General features: G+C 35.6%; 1 protein-coding gene across 1 annotated transcript in view; it reads left to right on the top strand.

Annotated features, from left to right (window-relative positions):
* Window positions 1-19,995, top strand: part of RYR3 (ryanodine receptor 3) — a 681,173-nt gene that overhangs the window by 586,995 nt on the left and 74,183 nt on the right. Inside the window, exons 66-70 of the mRNA XM_043982013.1 lie at window positions 1,392-1,712; window positions 3,230-3,470; window positions 13,565-13,652; window positions 13,760-13,852; window positions 17,846-17,866. Coding sequence (XP_043837948.1) covers window positions 1,392-1,712; window positions 3,230-3,470; window positions 13,565-13,652; window positions 13,760-13,852; window positions 17,846-17,866 — 764 coding nt within the window. The remainder of the gene's footprint in view (window positions 1-1,391; window positions 1,713-3,229; window positions 3,471-13,564; window positions 13,653-13,759; window positions 13,853-17,845; window positions 17,867-19,995) is intronic.

Genomic DNA, 19,995 nt, shown 5'->3' with positions numbered 1-19,995 from the left:
ACACACACACACACACACACACACACACACAGAGAAACTGAGGATCATAAAAATGAAATCATTTATGGTCAGTGCAGAAATCTCTCAGTGGTTTTGATACCAGATCCATGGCAACAAACTACAACTATTGACTTCAATTTTTTCCCTTCATTTTTCTCCTATCTTTCTTGAAGTAAGGATGCTAAGGAGTAATGAGATAGAAAAATGAGAAAAACAAGAGCCTTGGTTAATATTGAAAGATGACTGTAGTGTAAAGTTACCCACAGAAATATTTCTTCTTCACCCTCAAATTGTTAACTCCTTTAACAATACACTTAATCCATTTGATTTTAAATTATAGTATAAAAAGATATGCCTAACAGACCATAAACCAGATTGCTATAGTTTTTTCTTCTACTTTTTATTAGGTTTTAAAGCTATAATGTTAATAAAGGGAATGGTAGGGCAGAAACTACATGAAGTATCCTACAGATAGAAATATCTTTAATGGAGAAACGGAAAAAAATGTACAAAAAATCTTTATAGCAACTCTTTGTGGTGGCTAAGAATTGGAAATTGAAAGAATGACCATCAAATGGGGAATGACTAATCTGCTGTAGTATATGATTGTAATGGAATATTATTGTGCTATAAGAAATGACAAGCAGGATGATTTCAGAAAAACCTGGAATGATTCATATGAACTAATGTATAGTGAAGTGAGCAGAACCAGGAGAACCTTGTACACTGTGATAGCATTGTTGTTCTATAAGCAATTGTGAATGACTTAATTATTCTCAGCAATACAGTGATCCAAGACAATCCCAAAGGACTAATGATAATGCATACAATCTAATTCCAGAGAAAGAACTGATATTGATTGAACACATGCTATTTTAAATTTTATTTCTTTTTACTTGAGTCTTTTTATATAAAATTACTTACATGGTAATGTTTTACATAATTGCACATATATAAACTACATCTGATTGCTTACCACCTCAGGGAAGGGGGAGGGGAGGGAGGGAATGAGAGAGGGATAGAATTTGTAACTCAAAACTTTAAATAAATAAATAAATAGAGAAATGTATTTAATGATTCTGTCATTTAACTCCTACTCCCACCCTCATTTTTACATTTGTGAAACCAAGCCCAGAGATAATAAGACTTGCCCAAAGTCACACAACTAGTAAGTGGCAGAACTAGGACTTGTACCACCAGGTCTTTTTACTCCAGATATAGTGGTTGTTTTCAGGGAGTCTTTTTTGGTTGTTGTTTTTTTAAAACTATACTGCTCTTTGGAGACATTGGTGTTTAATAAGAAAAAGTGGTTAGGTAGTGGGAAAGATATTTCCAACCAATCATCTTTCCTAAATCCCATTCCTTTATTCGTCCTCTACTTTCTTGGTCAGTTCTAGGAATGCCTGATACAGTACAAGAGATGTGCCTGGATATTCCTCAGCTGGAGGGACTGATGAAGGAAATCAACGATCTGGCTGAGTCAGGAGCCAGATATACAGAGATGCCCCATGTTATTGAAGTGATCTTACCCATGCTTTGTAATTATCTGTCTTACTGGTGGGAACGAGGGCCTGAGAATCTACCCCTAAGTGCAGGACCCTGCTGCACCCTAGTTACCTCTGAACACCTCAGCATCATTCTTGGAAATATCCTGAAAATCATCAATAACAACCTAGGCATCGATGAGGCCTCCTGGATGAAGCGCATTGCAGGTACCTAAGGCACTAGATGTTTTAAACAACCTAGAGTTTGGGAAACCTGGGCTCAGTTTCTCTCTCTTCTGCTAACTGCCTGAATGGTGTAAAGAAAGCTTCTTTCCCATATATTAAACAGTAAACAGAGAAACATGAAGCCAGGTGAGAGGGAATAAAAAATATTTAAGAAAAAATATTTAAGGGTTTACACTATGTGTGAGACATTGTATTATGTACCATAGAGCTACAAGTAAATGAAATGAACAGTTCTTTTTTACCCACCCAAACTAAAGTGATATTTACCCTGAGGCAGTTGGATAATGTGCTGTTATAAAAGCAGTTGCCTCTAAATAAACCTAGTCCTTTTTCCTTCTAAGGGAGCATATCCTTCTAATTCACTGCAAGTGTACAAAGGTCAAGTAAAATAACATGAATATACATAGATATGATATTACCAAAAGTATATAGACAATTTTAGTCCTAAGGTAAGAGGTCCATCAAAGTTGTAACATAAAATCACCCACATTAGGCATAATTGTTCTAATCTTAAGCCCAAAATTGATCTGGTTTTTTCTATGATAAGAAGCAATTGAAATCTGGGTCAGTCACATCCTTAGGAAGAGATTTATACTTTGACATATTTCACTAACCAGTTCCTTTAACCTTCCTTTTCTGAGAATGACTTTTGGATGAATGACAGAAATGGGGAAAAGAGAGAATTACTCTTGTGAAATAAATGATGCTTCCTTTTAAATGGTCTGAATCTAAGTATACTCTAAATCAAGACTTAAAAATGAAGAATCAGTTGTTAGAGTCTTCATAGTTTTTTTTTCCTCTATTCTAATTCCAGTATTTACAGTGGATTTGAATCACTGAGATATCTTCCATTACAGAGGTGGACAGGGAGTATTGAACTGATTATCTTTGAAGTAACCTAAAAAAAAATATGAGGTCAGTCCTGATTTTTGATTGCCTTAAGCACTCACAGTGAAATACTTTTCTGCTACACTATCCTGGCCTCTCTTTCCATTGTAGCCTTTACTCCCACTCTAGTTTATCTCCCATCCTCTAAATATCTCATGAACAATAGCCTCCTCCATTCACTGTGCACCCATGTCTCGGGTTCCCAGAGATGTGTGGGTTTTTTAAGGATAACTTTTGTAACAAACAACTAGAAAGTGATGGATACAGAAGTTTAATATGTGGTTCCCTGCCCTCAAGGAGTTTACAGGATAATTGAAAAGATGTGATAACATAGATAAAACCTTAGCCAGTACTTCCCAACGGTATGTAAGAATTCATTGATGTGCTTCATATAGTAAATAGAATAATTCAGAAAAGAGAAAGACCATTGAATCCTGAAGTACCAAAGATATAAAAATAGAATATTTCTCATATACTGACACACTGTATACTAGCACATGAATGGGGGCTACAAAAGGCTAAAAAAAAGAATATTGTTTTATGGTTATTACTTTCAATATAAATGTAGTTATAATAATAAATTGAGGCAAGCCTTGTGTTTCCAATTGCAGTATATGCCCAGCCAATCATAAGTAAAGCCAGATCGGACCTACTCAAAAGTCATTTCATACCAACTCTGGAAAAACTGAAGAAGAAGGCAGTGAAGATTGTATTGGAAGAGGAACAGCTTAAATCAGACAGCAAAGGTGATACCCAAGAAGCTGAACTCCTCATTCTGGATGAGTTTGCTGTCCTCTGCAGGGACCTCTATGCATTCTACCCTATGTTAATCCGTTATGTTGATAATAACAGGTGAGAGAGCAGAAAACTCTTCATCTACTTTGGGCAAAGGGCTGGTGCAGTGGTTATGTTGGGTGTCAGTCATGTCATTGACAAAGTCAAGAGCAGAGTTTTAATGAAGATGAAGGAGGCACAAATGACCATTACCATTTGCAATCCATGTACAACATCTGAATGGAGGCACCACCTTCTCAGAAGGATTTAGAGTAATTGATTCCAACAGTGCCACCCATGTTCTTCTGACAACTTGGTAGTAATAGAAAATTTCCCATAACTTGAAGTGTTTAAGAAGGGATTCTTATGTTGTGTGGCAGGATGGTTTAAGGTCCCCTGTAATTCTAGATTTGTAAGTCATAAGCAGTGTCTAAATTGAGCTCCCTTCTCTCATGCAAAAAGCCTTCAAACATTCTTAAACTTAACCATTAGAAAAATTTAGATGGAGATTCCATAATAAGCTATTAAGGGAATATAGAAATATATGGATTATATCTCTAATTGTGTAAAGTCAACCATCACTCCATAAACTATATATTTGTGACATTGTCAGTCTAAATAAATCTCATTGGCATTTCTTATCTTAAGCAAATTGTATAAAATAGTCTAAATAATAATGAATAAAATTCATAATGCATTTAGGATTTAAAAGGGGACAGCTATAATTTTTAAAACAGTACAAATACCTAATTAAATGATTAATGCCTAAACACAGAGGAATAGAATCTTTTTCTCCAAAAAAATACATCAAGTGTAATAATTTCAATAATTTCAATTACATAATTGTATTACAAGTTTAGCAAAGACTTTTGTCAGACTTGAGATAAAACAAACATAAGATAAGGTATTATTGCTCTCAGAATAGCTCTGTAATTGAATCGTGTCATTATTAATGATCAAGAACCAGAACAGAGTATGTCCTACTTATGGGACATTTGACAGTAGCTAAAAATGGCAATGTCAGAGAGTCTTTGATATCATCATAATTAATTCATTCATCACTATGTAATTCATCCAGTCTTTCCCTGCACATTCTAGGAAACACCAGTTATCACTATAAAAGTGTTGATCTTAGTTTCACTCAGTACACATGTGCTTCTCCCCACAAATACCTGATTTGCATGGAGGCATCTGTGCAAGAATTCCTAAGCTCCTTTGATGGAAATCCACTCCCTCAACTTCAAGTATCACATCTATAAAAATGACTCCCAAATATTTATTTATAGCCCCAATCATTCTGTCTCATTTCCACATTTCTAATTCCCTACTTCACATTTCCATCTAGCTGTCCCACTGATAATTAAAACAAATAATATCTAAACTTCATTCATCATCATCCTTTAACCAGAAATTTTATTTCTTCAAATCAGTTCCCACAGAGCAATTTCTCTCTTTCTCTTAGCAGTACAACCAATCACCAATGCTTAAAACCTCTAAAAAGCCCTTGCCTCCTCACTCTCTATCATCCTTATTATCTTTTTGGTTATGAATCTGGGATGTCAAGAACAATACATAAATTATTTTTCCCCAAACAACCTTTTGTGACTAATCCAAGAGTTTTACCAGCTAACCAGTCAAGATACCTGAGCAAGTTTTACTTAACAAAGAAATAGGAATATTCCGGAGGGGGAAATCAAGCAGAAAGAATATTTATCTCTTTTTCATACTAAGTAGTGGCTTGGTGATATTCTAAGTAAAATTTGAAATATCTCACTTAATTTATAAAGCACTTCCTAGATTTCTTTGCTTTGGGTGACATTTTTAGTTTTGCTTCATTTCATCTCTAACTTATAGGATCTTGATAAATTCATACCTAATAAAGACCAGAAAACAAAAGACTCTTCATGACACTGATGAAAAGAACATTTCCCTTCTAGGGCCTGATGTAAATTTAATAATACCTGTTATCTACACTTTCATTTTGTGTTTTTTACTTGCGTTTTTTACTATTAGGTTTAGAGAGAGACAAGTTAGAGGAAGGAGAGATAGTCTAATAATAATAATAATATTTAAAGTAGCATATTTATATAACACTATAAGATTTGCAAAGGGCCTTCCTCACAACAGCTCTGTGAGAAAAGCAATGTAAATACTATCATCACTCTTTTCTAGATGTTCTCATATTCATCTTCTATTACATGGCCTTGCTTCTAGCTTCTGTACAAAAGTCTGGCACAGAGGTATGATACAGTGAGGATAGGGGACTCCAATTATCTAGACATCTGCTGGAGCTCTCTCCTTGTCAAAAGCAGAACAGCTAATCGCTTTTTTTTTTTTCAGCTAATCACTTCCTAACTTTACTTAGTGATAACTTCATCCTTAAAATGATGGAGGAGGGGCAGCTAGGTGGTGCAGTGGATAGAGCACCAGCCCTGGAGTCAGGAGGACCTGAGTTCAAATCCAGCCTCAGACACTTGACAGTTACTAGCTGTGTGACCCTGGGCAAGTCACTTGACCCCAACTGCCTCACCAAAAAAAAAAAAATGATGGAGGAATCAATAAGGAGGATTCTATTCTAGATCTGATTCACATTAACAGGAAGGAATAAGTTACCAGTATGGAAATTATAGGAGCCTTGGGAGAAGTAACAGCTTCTCCTAGAGCTTATGATAGAAAAGAGGAAATCTGGGCTTACTATGGCATGTGCCCTAGATTTTGGGAAGGTAGATTGCAAGGAGTTTGAAGGAACAATAGGTAGGATCCTTTAGAGTAAAATGTTTTTTAAAAAAACATTCAGGGGAAATCAGCTCTGGAGGGATTAAAGATATTTAAAAATTTAATTATAAAAACACAGAAGGAAACAATTCAATGAGAAAAGTATTAATTTGTTTGAAGAGACTAATGGGGATACGCAGAAAACTTATTAATGTATTTAGATTTTAAAAATAAATGCAGATGCAAGAAACAAAACCAAGACAAATATAACAACATGACATGATCCTATAAAAATATTGTGAGCAATGACAAAACTCAAAATTGCTGAGGTTGGTGAGGAAAATAAAAGACAACAAAAAGGTTTGTTTAAAGTTAGAATGCGAGAACAAAGAGAATCAAAGAAGTAATAGATTGGAGCTGTGCTTGGAATGTCTAGGTTGATGATAACTGACAACAAAGAAGTGGCAGAGCTGTTTAAATTTAATTTGGTTTGTTTTCTCTGCAAACGAGGCTCACTTTGACACTAAAAATAAATGACCAAAAAACAAAAACAAATAAAAGGGGGGGGAGCAGCTAGGTGGTGCAGTGGATAGAGCACTGGCACTGAATTCAGGAGGGCCTGAGTTCAAATCCAGCCTCAGACACTTAACACTTACTAGCTGTGTGACCCTGAGCAAGTCACTTAACCCCAATTTGCCTCACCCAAAAAACAAATAAAACAAAACAAAAATAAAATAAAATAAAAAATAAATGAGAAAACACAGGTGATCAGCAGATAAGACAGAAGACCATGAAAAGGTACCTAATTCCTAATTGAATCCAAGTGACCTGGCCCAAATGAACTGCATCCTTAGGTAATAAAAGAACAGGCAAATGTAGTTGCTGAACCAAAAGCAGTGATATCTGAAAGAGTATGGAAAACAGAAGAGGTGCCACAAGAATGAAGACAAAAGTTACCCCAATTTTTTAATAGAAGAAAATTCAATCTGAAAATTCTAGCCCAGTAAATTTGACTTTGATTCCTAGCAATATTCTAGAATGGATTATTTAAAAGATGGTTGAAAAAGATCTAGAAAGGGAAGCAGTGATTACAAAGAGCAGCACAACTTCATCAAGAGCAGATCTTGCTAGACTAATTATATTTCCTTGTTTTTTTGTGGAAGTTTTTTGGTTTTTTTTTTTTTTTGGACAGGATTTCTAAAGTAGTAGATAGGGAGTAGATATGTGAGTATAGTTTAACTAGATTTTATCAAAGCTTTTGATAAAATACCCCATGCTCTTCTAATGGAAAATTTCACAACATATGGATTAGACAATAATAAAATCAAAGGGATTCAGGATGGGTTAAATGGCTGGATTCAAAAGAGTAGTTAATAATTCATTGTTAATGTGGCAGGAAGTTTCTAGTGGAGTACCCCAGGAACCTGTATTGTCCCTTTGCTATGTAACTTTTTTATCAGTTACTTGAATAAAAATATAGATGGTATGTTCATCAAATTTACAGATGATAACTAGCTGGAAGAGACAGCTAATATACTCAATAACAGAGTCAGAATCCAAAAGGATCTTGACAAGCTAGAACAATGAACTAAATTCAAGAAGACAATTTAAAATGGATAAATATAAATTCTTGCATTATGGTACAAAAATAAACTTTAACAGCTGGAGCAGTAGTGTCAAACTCAAATAGAAATTGAGGGCCACTAATTTACAAATTGATTTCATTTTAAAATGTGATACTTTATATGTTTGATTGTATTTTTATTTATTTTACTAAATACTTCCTAATTACATTTTAATCTGGTTAGGCACACTCACAAGTATTGCAGGCTGCATTTTTCTAACAGCTCTGGACTAGAGCACAGGGCTAAATGCAAAAAGACAAAATTCAAGAGGAAATACTACAAAGTCTTACAATAGGGTACCAAAATCAACTTCACAAATATAAGATGAGGAAAGCATGAATAGGCAGCAGTTGTTCTGAAAAAGAGCTGGGGATTTTCATGAACTGAAAAATCAGTCTGTGTCAGCAGTCTAATGTGGTAGCCAAAAAACAAACAAACAAACAAACAAAAACTGATATGGTCTTGGATTGCATTGAGATAGTTTCCAGAATAAGGAGGCAATAATCCCACTGTACTCTTCCTTGTCATACACTATTTGGAGTTTTATGTGGAGTTCTGGCTTCCATGATTTAATAAGGCCATTGATAAGCTGGAGATTATCCAGAGGAAGAAAAATCAAGATGATTAAAGGCCATTAGTCCATGTCATATGAGGATTGGTTGAAGAGACTGAGTCTGTTCAGCCTAAAGAGAAGACTCATGAAAGACATCATAGCTGACTTCAGGTATTGGAAGGGATATCATGTGTAGGAAGGATTAGCTGGGTTCACTTTGGCTCTAGAGCCTGGGTTAAAGTTGAAAAGTTGAAAACTATAAACTTGTTGTCAGGAAAAACTTCATAGCATGTCCAAAAATGTAATGGACTGCCTATAGAGGTAATAGTTATACTAGCAATGTATGTTATATTCCTCAGATTTAAAAAAAAATAGTTCCATGGTTCTAGAAGAATTACAGAATCACTGACAAACCAAACAACTAACTTAAATACAATTCTCTCAATATTTTTACATGGAAATATGAAAGTACCCCCAAAATATTGCCTTACATAAATGAATTAGAAAATGAAAATTGATGTGAAAGTGAGTTATGTCATCCAATATCGTCCCCATTGTTAAAAACTTAATTAATTACCAACCCTCTGCTCCAGTGTCTCTTCATAGCCTGTTGATGAGCCCTGTGGGCTCTTAAAGGCTATGCCAGTTGAACACAAGCAAATCTTTGGATAGACTTTAAGTTCAGTACTGGTAAAGGACTGTGTGTCATCTAACAACAAGCCTAAGTTTAGAGAGCATCATTAAATTTAAAAAGACAGAATACAAAGGCATGCATCAGTGGAAGGGAGTATCCATGCCCCAGAAACCATGTCACCATTCCCTGTGTAAGTTAATCAATCTCAGTTATGGAACTCCCACCCTGGGGCTATGGGCCTAAATATTCCTACCTGTTTGTTGAATGAATGTCCAAACTTATTTATCCCATTATAGCTAGCCAGCCTCGTGCCAGATCTTCTTGTATATTCCATCTAGCTGTCCAGCTGGACTATCTTGGCATCTGGCCAACCACCTTGCATGTATTCACTCTCCTAGCCTTTCAGTACCCCTTATTCACAGCTTTCACCCCTACTTCTGGGCACAGGAATCAAATTAATATTTTCATTGCTTTTCTAAAGGATGTTTCAATCACATGCTCTATATAGATCAACTTGGCATCTCTGTGACTACTGAAGTCCATTCCCTGAAGACCTGAATTTCTTTCCTTAGTACCTGACCTACCCATTCATATATTTGCCCTCATTAGAATGTTAGCTCCTTGAGAGCAGGGAGTGTTGCACTTTTGTATTTGCCCAGTGTTCAGCATGGTGCTTTGCACTAGTGAATACTTGCAGAATGTTTTTTGATTCCTTTATTTGAGGTTCTGCCAAAGTTTGGTTTAACAGGATGGATTCTTCTGCTACGAAAAGCTTGAAAATCACTTGGTTAGATTATTAAACTACCAACATGACCCAATTAGTCCCTTACTCTTATTCCTAGCCACTAATCTTCTCCCACTCTGGAAGAGGTCCCCTAGAGTGGCCACTTCTGTTTTGTTTCTTTTGTGTTCGGGAGAGGCCCTCCTTGTCCAACCCCATTCAAGGTCACAATGAGGATTGGCAAAACAAATCTTAACTAAACTTTGAAAGAGTGAGTAGATGAATATTCTGTTAAGTGTTTGACACCTGACCTCTAACAAAAATCAATAGGAAGGAAACCAAATCTCATCACCAGCCTTGAACCTTACTAAATATAGGGAGGTTGAGAAAACAGAAGAGTGAGATTGAAGGTGACTCACAGGAACCAAAATTCAGGAGGTATGGGAGATGGGAATTAATAAAAGACACCTTCATTTAATGGTTATATTATCTTAGTGATACCAAGGTTTCATTAAAACAGGGCACATTCTACAGCATGTGTAAAAGGTACAGGCTGTTTAATGATTTTAGTCTGATAACCCAAATAGCTCAGTTGCTTGGGGATTTAGCTTTGAGTCTCAGAGCTGAGGGACCCAAAAGTATATGACACCTGTTTTGATGACCAAGAAATGGTAAAAGGCAAAATAATCCTTCTGAGAAAAGAAACTCAGTAAGAAAGGAATGATGGAACCTTAGAATTGAAAACTACTAAAGAAGTTATCTAGTCAGGGGCAGCTAGGTATCTCAGTGGATAAAGTACCGGCCCTGGATTCAGGAGGACCTGCGTTCAAATTCAGCCTCAGACACTTAACGCTAGCTGTGTGACCCTGGGCAAGTCACTTAACCCTCATTGCCCCGCAAAACAAAACAAAAAAGAAGAACAAGAACAAGAAGAAGTAGTAGTAGTGGTGGTGGTGGTAGTAGTGGTAGTAGTAGTTATCATCTAGTCCAACCCATAGCTAAGCAAAAATTCCCTCAGCATCCTCTGGGTGGAAGTGGTTATCCATCCTCTGATGGATTAGAAACTCACTACCTCCCAAATCAGCTAATTGGACTTATGAATAGCTGGAATAGTGAGAATTTTTGTACTTATATTGAGCCAAAAATGTGCCTCTCTGCATCAGCATCTATACTTCCTACTTCTGACCTCTGGGACCAAGCAAGAACCTCCTCTAAAATGTCTTTAGCATTATCTAAGCTTCACTTGAAGATTTCTAGCGATGGAGAGTTCACTACCTGTTGAGATATACCATTTCACTTTTGTTCTAATTGAACTGAAATATGTCTCTTAATAACTTCCAACTATGAAAAGCTAGGGGGCACAGTGGATAAAGTCCATTGGGCAGAACTTGGAGTTAGAAAGACCTGAGTTCAAATTCTGCCTTGAGACCTTTACTAGCTGTGTACTGGGCAAGTCACTTAACCTCTCTATGTCTCCATTTCCTCATGTTTAAAATGGTGATCATATAGCACTACCTGACAGGATTATGAGGATTGAATGGAATAACATATTAAAGCACTTTGCAAACCTCAAAATGCTAAGTAAATATTAGTTATTATTACTCCTAGTTTTGCCCACTGGGTCAAGCAAAATAAATCTAATCTCTCTTCCACAAGACAAAACTTCACACACTCAAAGGTAGCTACCAAGTCCCCTCAGATTTAATCTTCTCCAAGCTTTTTTACCAAGAGTCTCCTGAGTAATTCATGGGGTTTTTTTTTGTTTGTTTGTTTATTGAATCCTGGGTTATTGAGTACCATTGATTCTTATTCTGCCATTTCTGGTCTGTTCCGTTGATCTTCCTCTCTTATTTTCTAAACAATGCCAGATGGTTTTGATGGTTGCCGCTTTATAATATTGTTTGAAATAGACTTTCTAAGCCATATTGCTATAGCCTAAGAAACTGACACTGAAAATTCAAATTTCACATTATGTCATTTCTTACTTATATACCTGATATATAAAAAAATTAATACTTCCTGAACCTTTCTCATGAATTTCTTTTCTGTTGCTTCCATAATAATTAGAACATTATTAAAGTATGGTACCATGTCCACATTTATACAGGAGAGTCTCTGTTACACTAGTATTCCCCAAGAACAAATAAAATATTGAATTGAAGGGGCTTCCATCTGTGAATAATGAGTGATGATGTTGGTAAAACGTGTGTTTTCAATAATCTCACAAATTTAGAAATGTCTTCTTTGAAACACAGATTGTAAATTACCTTATAGTGGTTCAAAGATCTAGGTTTTGGGGGCGGCTAGGTGTTGCAGTGGATAAAGCACCGGCCCTGGATTCAGGAGTACCTGAGTTCAAATCCGGCCTCAGACACTTAACACTTACAAACTGTGTGACCCTGGGCAAGTCACTTAACCCCACCTTGCCCTGCAAAACAAACAAACAAACAAACAAACAAAAAAAAAGATCTATGTTTTGTAGATTCTTAGAAATATAGCATGCTTCTCTTCAGAATTTGCCTCAAAAGAGGATTAGAGTGAGATGATTTATATAAGCTGGTACAAAGCAGAGTGAGCAGAATAAGAAAACGAACATATTTAGTTACCACAGTAATTAAACAAAGATGATACAAAGGAGCAAATGAACTTAAATTAAAAGCAATTATTGGGGAAGCTAGGTAGCTCAGTGGATAGAGCAGTGGCCCTGGAGTCAGGAGGACCTGAGTTTAAATCCGGCCTCAGACACTTGACACTTACTAGCTGTGTGACCTTGGGCAAGTCACTTAACCCTCATTGCCCAGCCCCCCCCCCAAAAACAATGATTAATAAATTGATCCTAGAGAACAGAGGATGAAATACCACTCCTCTCAGAGGAGTTATTAGTACAAAATACTGTACACAACTTCAGTTTACCAATTGGTTTCAATAAATTGTTTAATTTAACTAAGATAGGGTTCAGTGTAGGTATTAGGATGTAAACTAAATGTAAAATTTACCAAAGAAGGAGAAGAAGAAAGAGAAGAAGAAGATGATGATTGATTGATTGATTGATGATTTAAGCCTCTGCACAGGAATCAGAATTTCGTGCTTGGAGGGAGATTTATAAATCATCCAGGTCTACACCTGCCTAAAACATAAGTGCCCTTGAACAGAACAACTGATATCAAACTGTTCACCAAGTCTCCAAATCAGTTAGTTCCAAGGTAGAATTACCAATTCTAAGGTAGAAGCTCTATTCATTTGCTTACCAGTTCTAGTCAGCAGTAGATTTGCACTTCCTACTATGTATATTTGTAAATATGTGTGTGTGTGTTGCCACCCCCAAAATATTCTTCAAGGCAGTATCATATGTATGGTGGATTCAGTTTAGGTATTTCTAAAATATATTGCCCTAAATGTGTGCATATTCCTAAACACATAAATTATATGTTACAACTTAGTAGGGATAAATTTGATTAGATTCTTCTTAATGTAGAATATACTGATATAAAGGGATCTTACAGCTAAGTTAGTTTAACCCTCCAATTTTACAGATGGGGAAGCTGAGGCCTAGAATGTGAAGTTACTTGCTCAACATCACCCAACTACTTTACCTAGTGGTAAAGCCAAGATCTCCTGAGCTGGGTCCAAAGCTCATTCCTCTATACCTCCCTTCTTATTATCATCATTAGCATTAAGATTCACTGAGGCCCCAAATGTAAAGCAGTGTCATGACAAATAGAGTATTTAAATCTTTGTCCTTTGAACAAAGTAAAGAATATTAGTTTCTTCTCTTCCTAATAGTGTTAATTTCATTTTTTAGCTTTGATATTTGCAGAGATTATTGGTTTTAAATGGTGGGAATAGTGGTTCATAATTTAGCTGTCTCAAAAGGGAATCGTTTTTTTTATTTACATAATGTAATTTGCTTATTCTTTGCCCTAGATCTAACTGGCTAAAAAACCCAGATGCTAATTCTGATGAGCTCTTCCGAATGGTGGCTGAGGTTTTTATCCTTTGGTGTAAATCACATGTAAGCTACTTCCTCATCCCCTGTGTTCAAGACCCTTGTCAAAAAAGGTGTGTTTTCTAGAAACTTTGGGGTAATGTTTGTTTTATTTTTGCCTTGTTTAACCCCAGAATTTCAAGCGAGAAGAGCAAAATTTTGTGATTCAAAATGAAATTAACAATCTGGCATTTTTAACTGGAGACAGCAAGAGCAAGATGTCAAAAGTAAGTCAGTAGGTGTCATTCTAACGGGATATTCTACCTCGGGGCTCATTCATGATTTAAATGTATGAATTTTTCTGGGATTAATTCTGCATTCTGGCAATTTTTCTTCATATAGGCCAAGCAACAACCAAAAAATATCCATTGTTATTTCCTGAAATTTTTCAGAATAAAATGTCTGTGCCTAAATACACACAATCATCCTATTTTATGAGTAAAGTGTTGCTGTAAATACTGAAAAAGAGACATGAAGTTTTAGGACTTGCCTAAGATATCTTAAAGATTTCTTGCTTAAAAGGTTTATCTCAAAAGACATAACATAGGCTTTTAAAATAGAGCTACCAAGTGAAAAATAGAGCTCCAAGTGAAAAATCTTGATTTAGAGATTATTGACAGTACATGTTCTACTTACCTACTTGCTTAACTGACACCTAGGACATTTTCTGTTGTCAGTGCACAGTTTTTCGGGCATCTCAGAACCCTCAGTTTTTCATGCAAAGAAGCCCTCAGAAACTCAAATGCTTCCACTTCTCCTTGGAAGGTTTGAAAAGGGACAGCCTTATGATTCTGAGAGAGGATGACCTCTTCCCAGCAGGAGGGAATGTTAAGAAAGAATTAAGCAGAAGGTACATGAAGAGAAAATAAGCTTTCTAGCTCTTCCTGAGTCAGGTCTTCAGACTGTAGTTTCATTTTGTTTGATATTAATTCCTAAATTAATACATATGCTTATATCCAAATGTAAGTACTAAATGAAAGGCAAATCTAAATGACTTCACTGCTATGCATTAAAGTATGTGTAATATATAATACATGGTAGTGCATGTATCTGGCTACATAACACCCAATGTAGATAAAGGTGCTGTATATTGAAGAATATGCTGGTGAATTGTGCATGAGGATCCCCTAGTAAGTTAAAAGCACTCCTGCAAAGAGTCAAGACTTTGGCTCATAAGTGAGTCATGATAGTGCCTTTGTTCTATTTAAGATTGTAAGCAAGTGCTATTACAAGTGCAAAACCAAAAGTTTCACTCAAGAATACAAAACTAAAATATATAGCTAATTTTGGATTTGAACTTAGTGTAGGAAGCAACAGATTCAGTATAACATTCATGAGTTTTCCTCTTCCTTTGGTTTCAAAGCACATAATGTTTCAAGTTTGCTGTGCTGTGATTGCTGCTTTAGGGAACCAGAAATGACTATGTGATTTTTGTATCTGCTTTAGTAAAAAGGGTTATGTACAAGTCAAAATTTACAGAGTATATAAATTGGGGGGAGGTGAGTTACATTACAACAGGATTCTTTATGACAAAATAATTCTATGTGTATAAGTGTTCTTAGTGAATTTTAAAAAATTATTTCATCTTGCTGTCTTGGGGAAGGGGGAGGGAGGGAGAAAAAATTGAAACTAGAAATCTTATAAAAACAAATGTTGCAAACTAAAAATAAAATTTTAATAATTTTTAAAAATTATGTTATCTTGTTACTGGCACAGTTGTTCCTAAGGTGAGGCACAGGTACAATAAGGATTTTCAGGTTATAGATCCTATCCTGGGTCCCTACTACTGAGTTCTGACCTGATGTCAGCTATTGGTCTCACCCTTAGGGTATTGCTTTGGGCTCTGGTTCCCAATGGGAAAATTCTATTTTAAATTGAAATCATAGTCCCCAACTCACTGAACAACTTCTCTTCCTTCTTATAATCACTTCAACCTGCCCAGCCAATTAGTCTTTCCTTGGACATTTGGCTGTCTTTCCTACTTTTTCCTAACTAGACCAACACTCATGGTTAGAAACAGAAAAAGTTCAATACAGATGACCCTGGGTTTCATCTTTCTGATGAGGGGTAGCCTAAGTTCCTTGGGTTTGTGATTAGTGACCAAATCAGGTAAAAGCAAATGATGACATTTCAAAACTAATCTCCTAGCCCAACATGATTCCTTAGTGAGACCACTTATTTAAGAAGAGGAAGTATATATAATATTAAATAGAGAATAAACATATTCATTTCAACAAATATTTATCAATCCCCTGTTCTATTCAAGACACTATGGTAGGGACCAGAGATAAAAAGACAGAATCTTTGTGGACATTTTCCTATTGTTATTTTTAATTCCTTTATAACACATCATTTAGATACTTCCTTATGAATGCATGCTTTCAAAAAAATGCCAAAAACCAATGAAAGTACTGTGTTCCCTTTTGAGAAATCTCTAGTTGTAATGTAAGACTACAGGGCCAAATCATTGCATTTTCATTTACATAATTTGCAAATCTTTTCTATGTGGATCAGGCAACTGTGGTACCACATCTTTGTATGTTACAGTGTCACTACAAAGCATTTCTTGGATGTTAACTAATACTCACCATATTCCTCAAGATGAAATTATTCATATCGCTCCTTTGCCCCATTTGAGAGGCAATGTGATTTCAGAAATGAGGCAAAAGACTGAGAGTCATAGGCAGCTAGGTGGCAAATTAGGTAGAGTGCTGATTCTAGAGTCAGGAAAACCTGAGTTCAAATCTGGCCTCAGACATTTGCTAGCTGTGTGATTCTGGACAAACCACTTAACCTGTCTACCTCAGTTTATTCATCTATAAAATGGGGATAATAATAGCACCTATCTCCCAGGGTGGTTGTGAGGATAAAATAAGATTACATTTGTAAAGTGCTTTGCAAAACTTAAAATGCTTTGTAAATGCTAACTATTACTATTAGTCAGAAGGCCCCATTTCTCTCCATAGTTGAGTTTTTTTATTCACTTGCTTTGTGATCAGGGATCAGTCATTAAATTCTTCCATATCTTAATTTTCTGGTAATTGTCTGGTAAAATGGAAATTGGTCTACTAATTTGTTCTCTCTATAAAGTTCATTAAAATGTTGTGCTACAAATTCAGTCTGGTAGTTAGGTTTTTGAGGACAGGTAGACATTGTATATATACAAAAGATTTTTATAATGGGGGAAATTTAACTAACCAGAGGTTAAATATTTATATCTATCCTATATCTATATTATATCTACAACATATAATGCTGATCACTAGAGATTGATGAGGAATGTAATTCTTTTATAATATGATGTCTCAATTAGGGCTTAGCTAGTTTTAGCTAAGAATAACCCAATTTAGAGGACTTATTAGTTTCCCACACCCAGATTAAATCAAAGGGTCACACTCGGTTTCTGCAACAAGTACCTTCTGTAAGTTGCCTTCCTCTTAATAAGGATACTTCACTAGACATACTGTGATAAAGTACATAGGCATAGATTTATATACTTCCTATGAGACTAAACAGCTGTGTGACTATAGGAAATTATCTATCTTATACAAGCCTCAGTTTTCTCATCTGTAAAAAGGGTGATAATACATAGTTTCTTCTCACAGAGTTCTTGTGAGACTCAAATGAGTGCTTTTCAAACTATCAAAGTACTATGCAAATGTCAATTGTTGTTGTTATTACTTTCAGGCTTTTAATGCAGATTTCTAATCTGAGAAAGCAGTTAGGGGTTAGGAAATGGTATTATTATTTAACATCAGTTGATTCCCCTATATGTCCTCATCTGCCTGTGATAAGATTTCCCTCTCTACTTGGTGAACAAGGTTCATGGCCTCTCTTCCTACGCTTGCTTTTACTTCACTCTTCATTGAATACTGGTGCAGTATAAATTATAAGTATTTCTACACATTCTGGTCTGTGTCGAGGTATGTGTACATGAATGTTGCATGCTCATTTCAACCCCATATGTTATTACATAAACATAAAGAAAGTTGAGATAAAGAAAATATACCGTGAGCAAGACTATTCAATTGAGATTCACTTACACTTGGTTCCAAGGCTGTATTTTTTTCCTGGAAATTAAAAGATCATTTTGTAGAATGCTCATTGTATATTTTGTTTACATGACATTAGTGTGCTAATATATGTTAAGCTAAATATACCTAAAGCTGAGCAAGTGTTTCTTTGTTTTTAATTTATTTTTTTTTCTGGAAAAATGGCAGCAGCTTCCTCGGAGGGGAATGGTAAGTTAGAAAATGTTCAGCTCAAGATGTACTAGTTTCTTCACAAGGTTTAAAAGAGCAGGTTAGTTATGCAAAACATGTAGGGAGTATCATTGTTTCACCTTGGAACATTAATAAAGTTATTGGAAAAGCTCGAAAATGTTTTTGATGCAGGTCTCCATTAATGTTTTTAAGAAGCAAACACACAATTGCATTTACTGTTTCTCATTCATATGTGCATATACATAAGATGCCCATGAACACACAGTATTTAGCATGTCCCATAGCAGCTAATATTCTGTTAGTTTTCCTCTAATTTTGCTTTTCCCTCACCAAATGAAAATATAGACAGTCACCAATTTGTGAGCAGATTGTATTAGAGAAGTTTTGCTTATAAGTCAGTTGTATAGATTTCAGCATGCACTTTACCATAGAATGACTTTATAATATGCCTGTTAAGTTTGCAGAGAGTCACAGACACATATTTAATCCCTAATGTAACTGAAATATAGTACTGTCCTACTTGTTAAGAATGAAGCTTCATGGAATAGTGGATAGGACTTCTCTATTAAGTCTTGGTTGATGGAGTTCCATACACTAATGAAATAATGAATACTGCATATATATATATATATGTATATATGCTTAAAACATTATAGAACATGCTCACCATGGGTAATAAATTTGTGGGGAAAGCTTCCAAATTTCACTGCAATGCTTCCTGTGGTGCAATTATTAATTCACTGTCTTTGTATCTTCCCATCTACATGGCAGTGAAAACAAGGACTCCTTTGGTTCCAAGACACTCGGGTTTTCATAGTTTAGGGCAGGAGCTTACATAGGGTAGAAGATGGAGATGAAGGGATATGGGAAATGAGAAGCAGGGACTTGGAGGACAAGAGAAAAGAGTTGTAAGAGGTTGGTGTGTAGCACACTATTCATATGTGAAGAATGCATATAAGTCAGGGTCTGCCCATAGACCATATTTATGCAGAGAAAGGGTGTAATTGAATAAAAACTGTGCCATACCTAGACTTTTAGCATGATATCTACTTTAATAATTACTGTTACATGTTCCCTGAGAAGCCACCCTAGTCTCTGAAAACACAAGATTATTGCCCTTTGAATCATGGAAATATTCAATGTGGGAGTTAAATGATATAGTAGTTATTTTGGAAATAATATTTTTTCTTATTAGACAACAGAGGTTTCTAGTGAACTTTTATTTAAATTTTAACATTAGTAGATTCAATTCAATGAGTATGATCTAGGTCTACTGTGCTTGGTGATCAGGAAGATTCAAAGAAAAGTAAGGCATGTTCTAAATGATCTTATAGTCTCATTGAGAAGATAAAACTGAAATAACTATATTATAAAGTAGAATGTTATAAATGCACGGAAGTAGGGCAGCTAGGTGATGCAGTGGATAGAGCACTGGCCCTGTATTCAGGAGGACCTGAGTTCAAATCCGTCCTCAGACACTTAACACTTACTAGCTGTGTGACCCTGGGCAAGTCACTTAGCCCCAATTGCCTCACCAAAATAAATAAATAAATGCACAGAAGAGGAACAAGATGACATTTAAAGTTTATTAAGGATATTATTTTTTTTAATCCCACCCAGTTCTTAAGAACTGATAATAATAAAATCTATCATTGAGTTAGTTAACAGTAGGAAAAAGGAAATACTGAATGTTGTCCCTTCACTCAATATAGGCTTAAAAGTCTAGGAGAGAATATTGTTTGAAAATGAGAATGATATTCCAAGATGCTATAGAGTGTACCTTAGTTCCCTCTATTGAAAATGGTGTGGCAAAAAGAGGAGACTGAAGTAAGGGTTACTCATCTGAGGATATCTAGTCTGAAAGACAGGCTTGAAGGGGAGAGAAAGAAAAGTGAAGCAGTTCTCTTCCTTACTTAGTTGAGGGAAAGATTTTAAATTTCATGGAAGCTAATGAACCAGTTGCTAAGCAGACCCAGAAAAGTAGACACTATGGAATGGTGACCACTGAAATGAGCTCACTTTATTGGTAGGTTGTTTGGTTTGAATTGTTTTTTCTACTCAATGACAAAAGTCAACCTCATTAATTCTGCATCCTAACTGTCCATCTGGTTATCACATGATGTACCACTTACTTTCAAGTACCATTG

The sequence above is a fragment of the Dromiciops gliroides genome, chromosome 2 (assembly GCF_019393635.1).
Source record: "Dromiciops gliroides isolate mDroGli1 chromosome 2, mDroGli1.pri, whole genome shotgun sequence".
NCBI lineage: Eukaryota > Metazoa > Chordata > Mammalia > Microbiotheria > Microbiotheriidae > Dromiciops > Dromiciops gliroides.
Note: the sequence above shows the minus strand (reverse complement) of the source record. Positions and strands in the feature narration are given on the sequence as shown.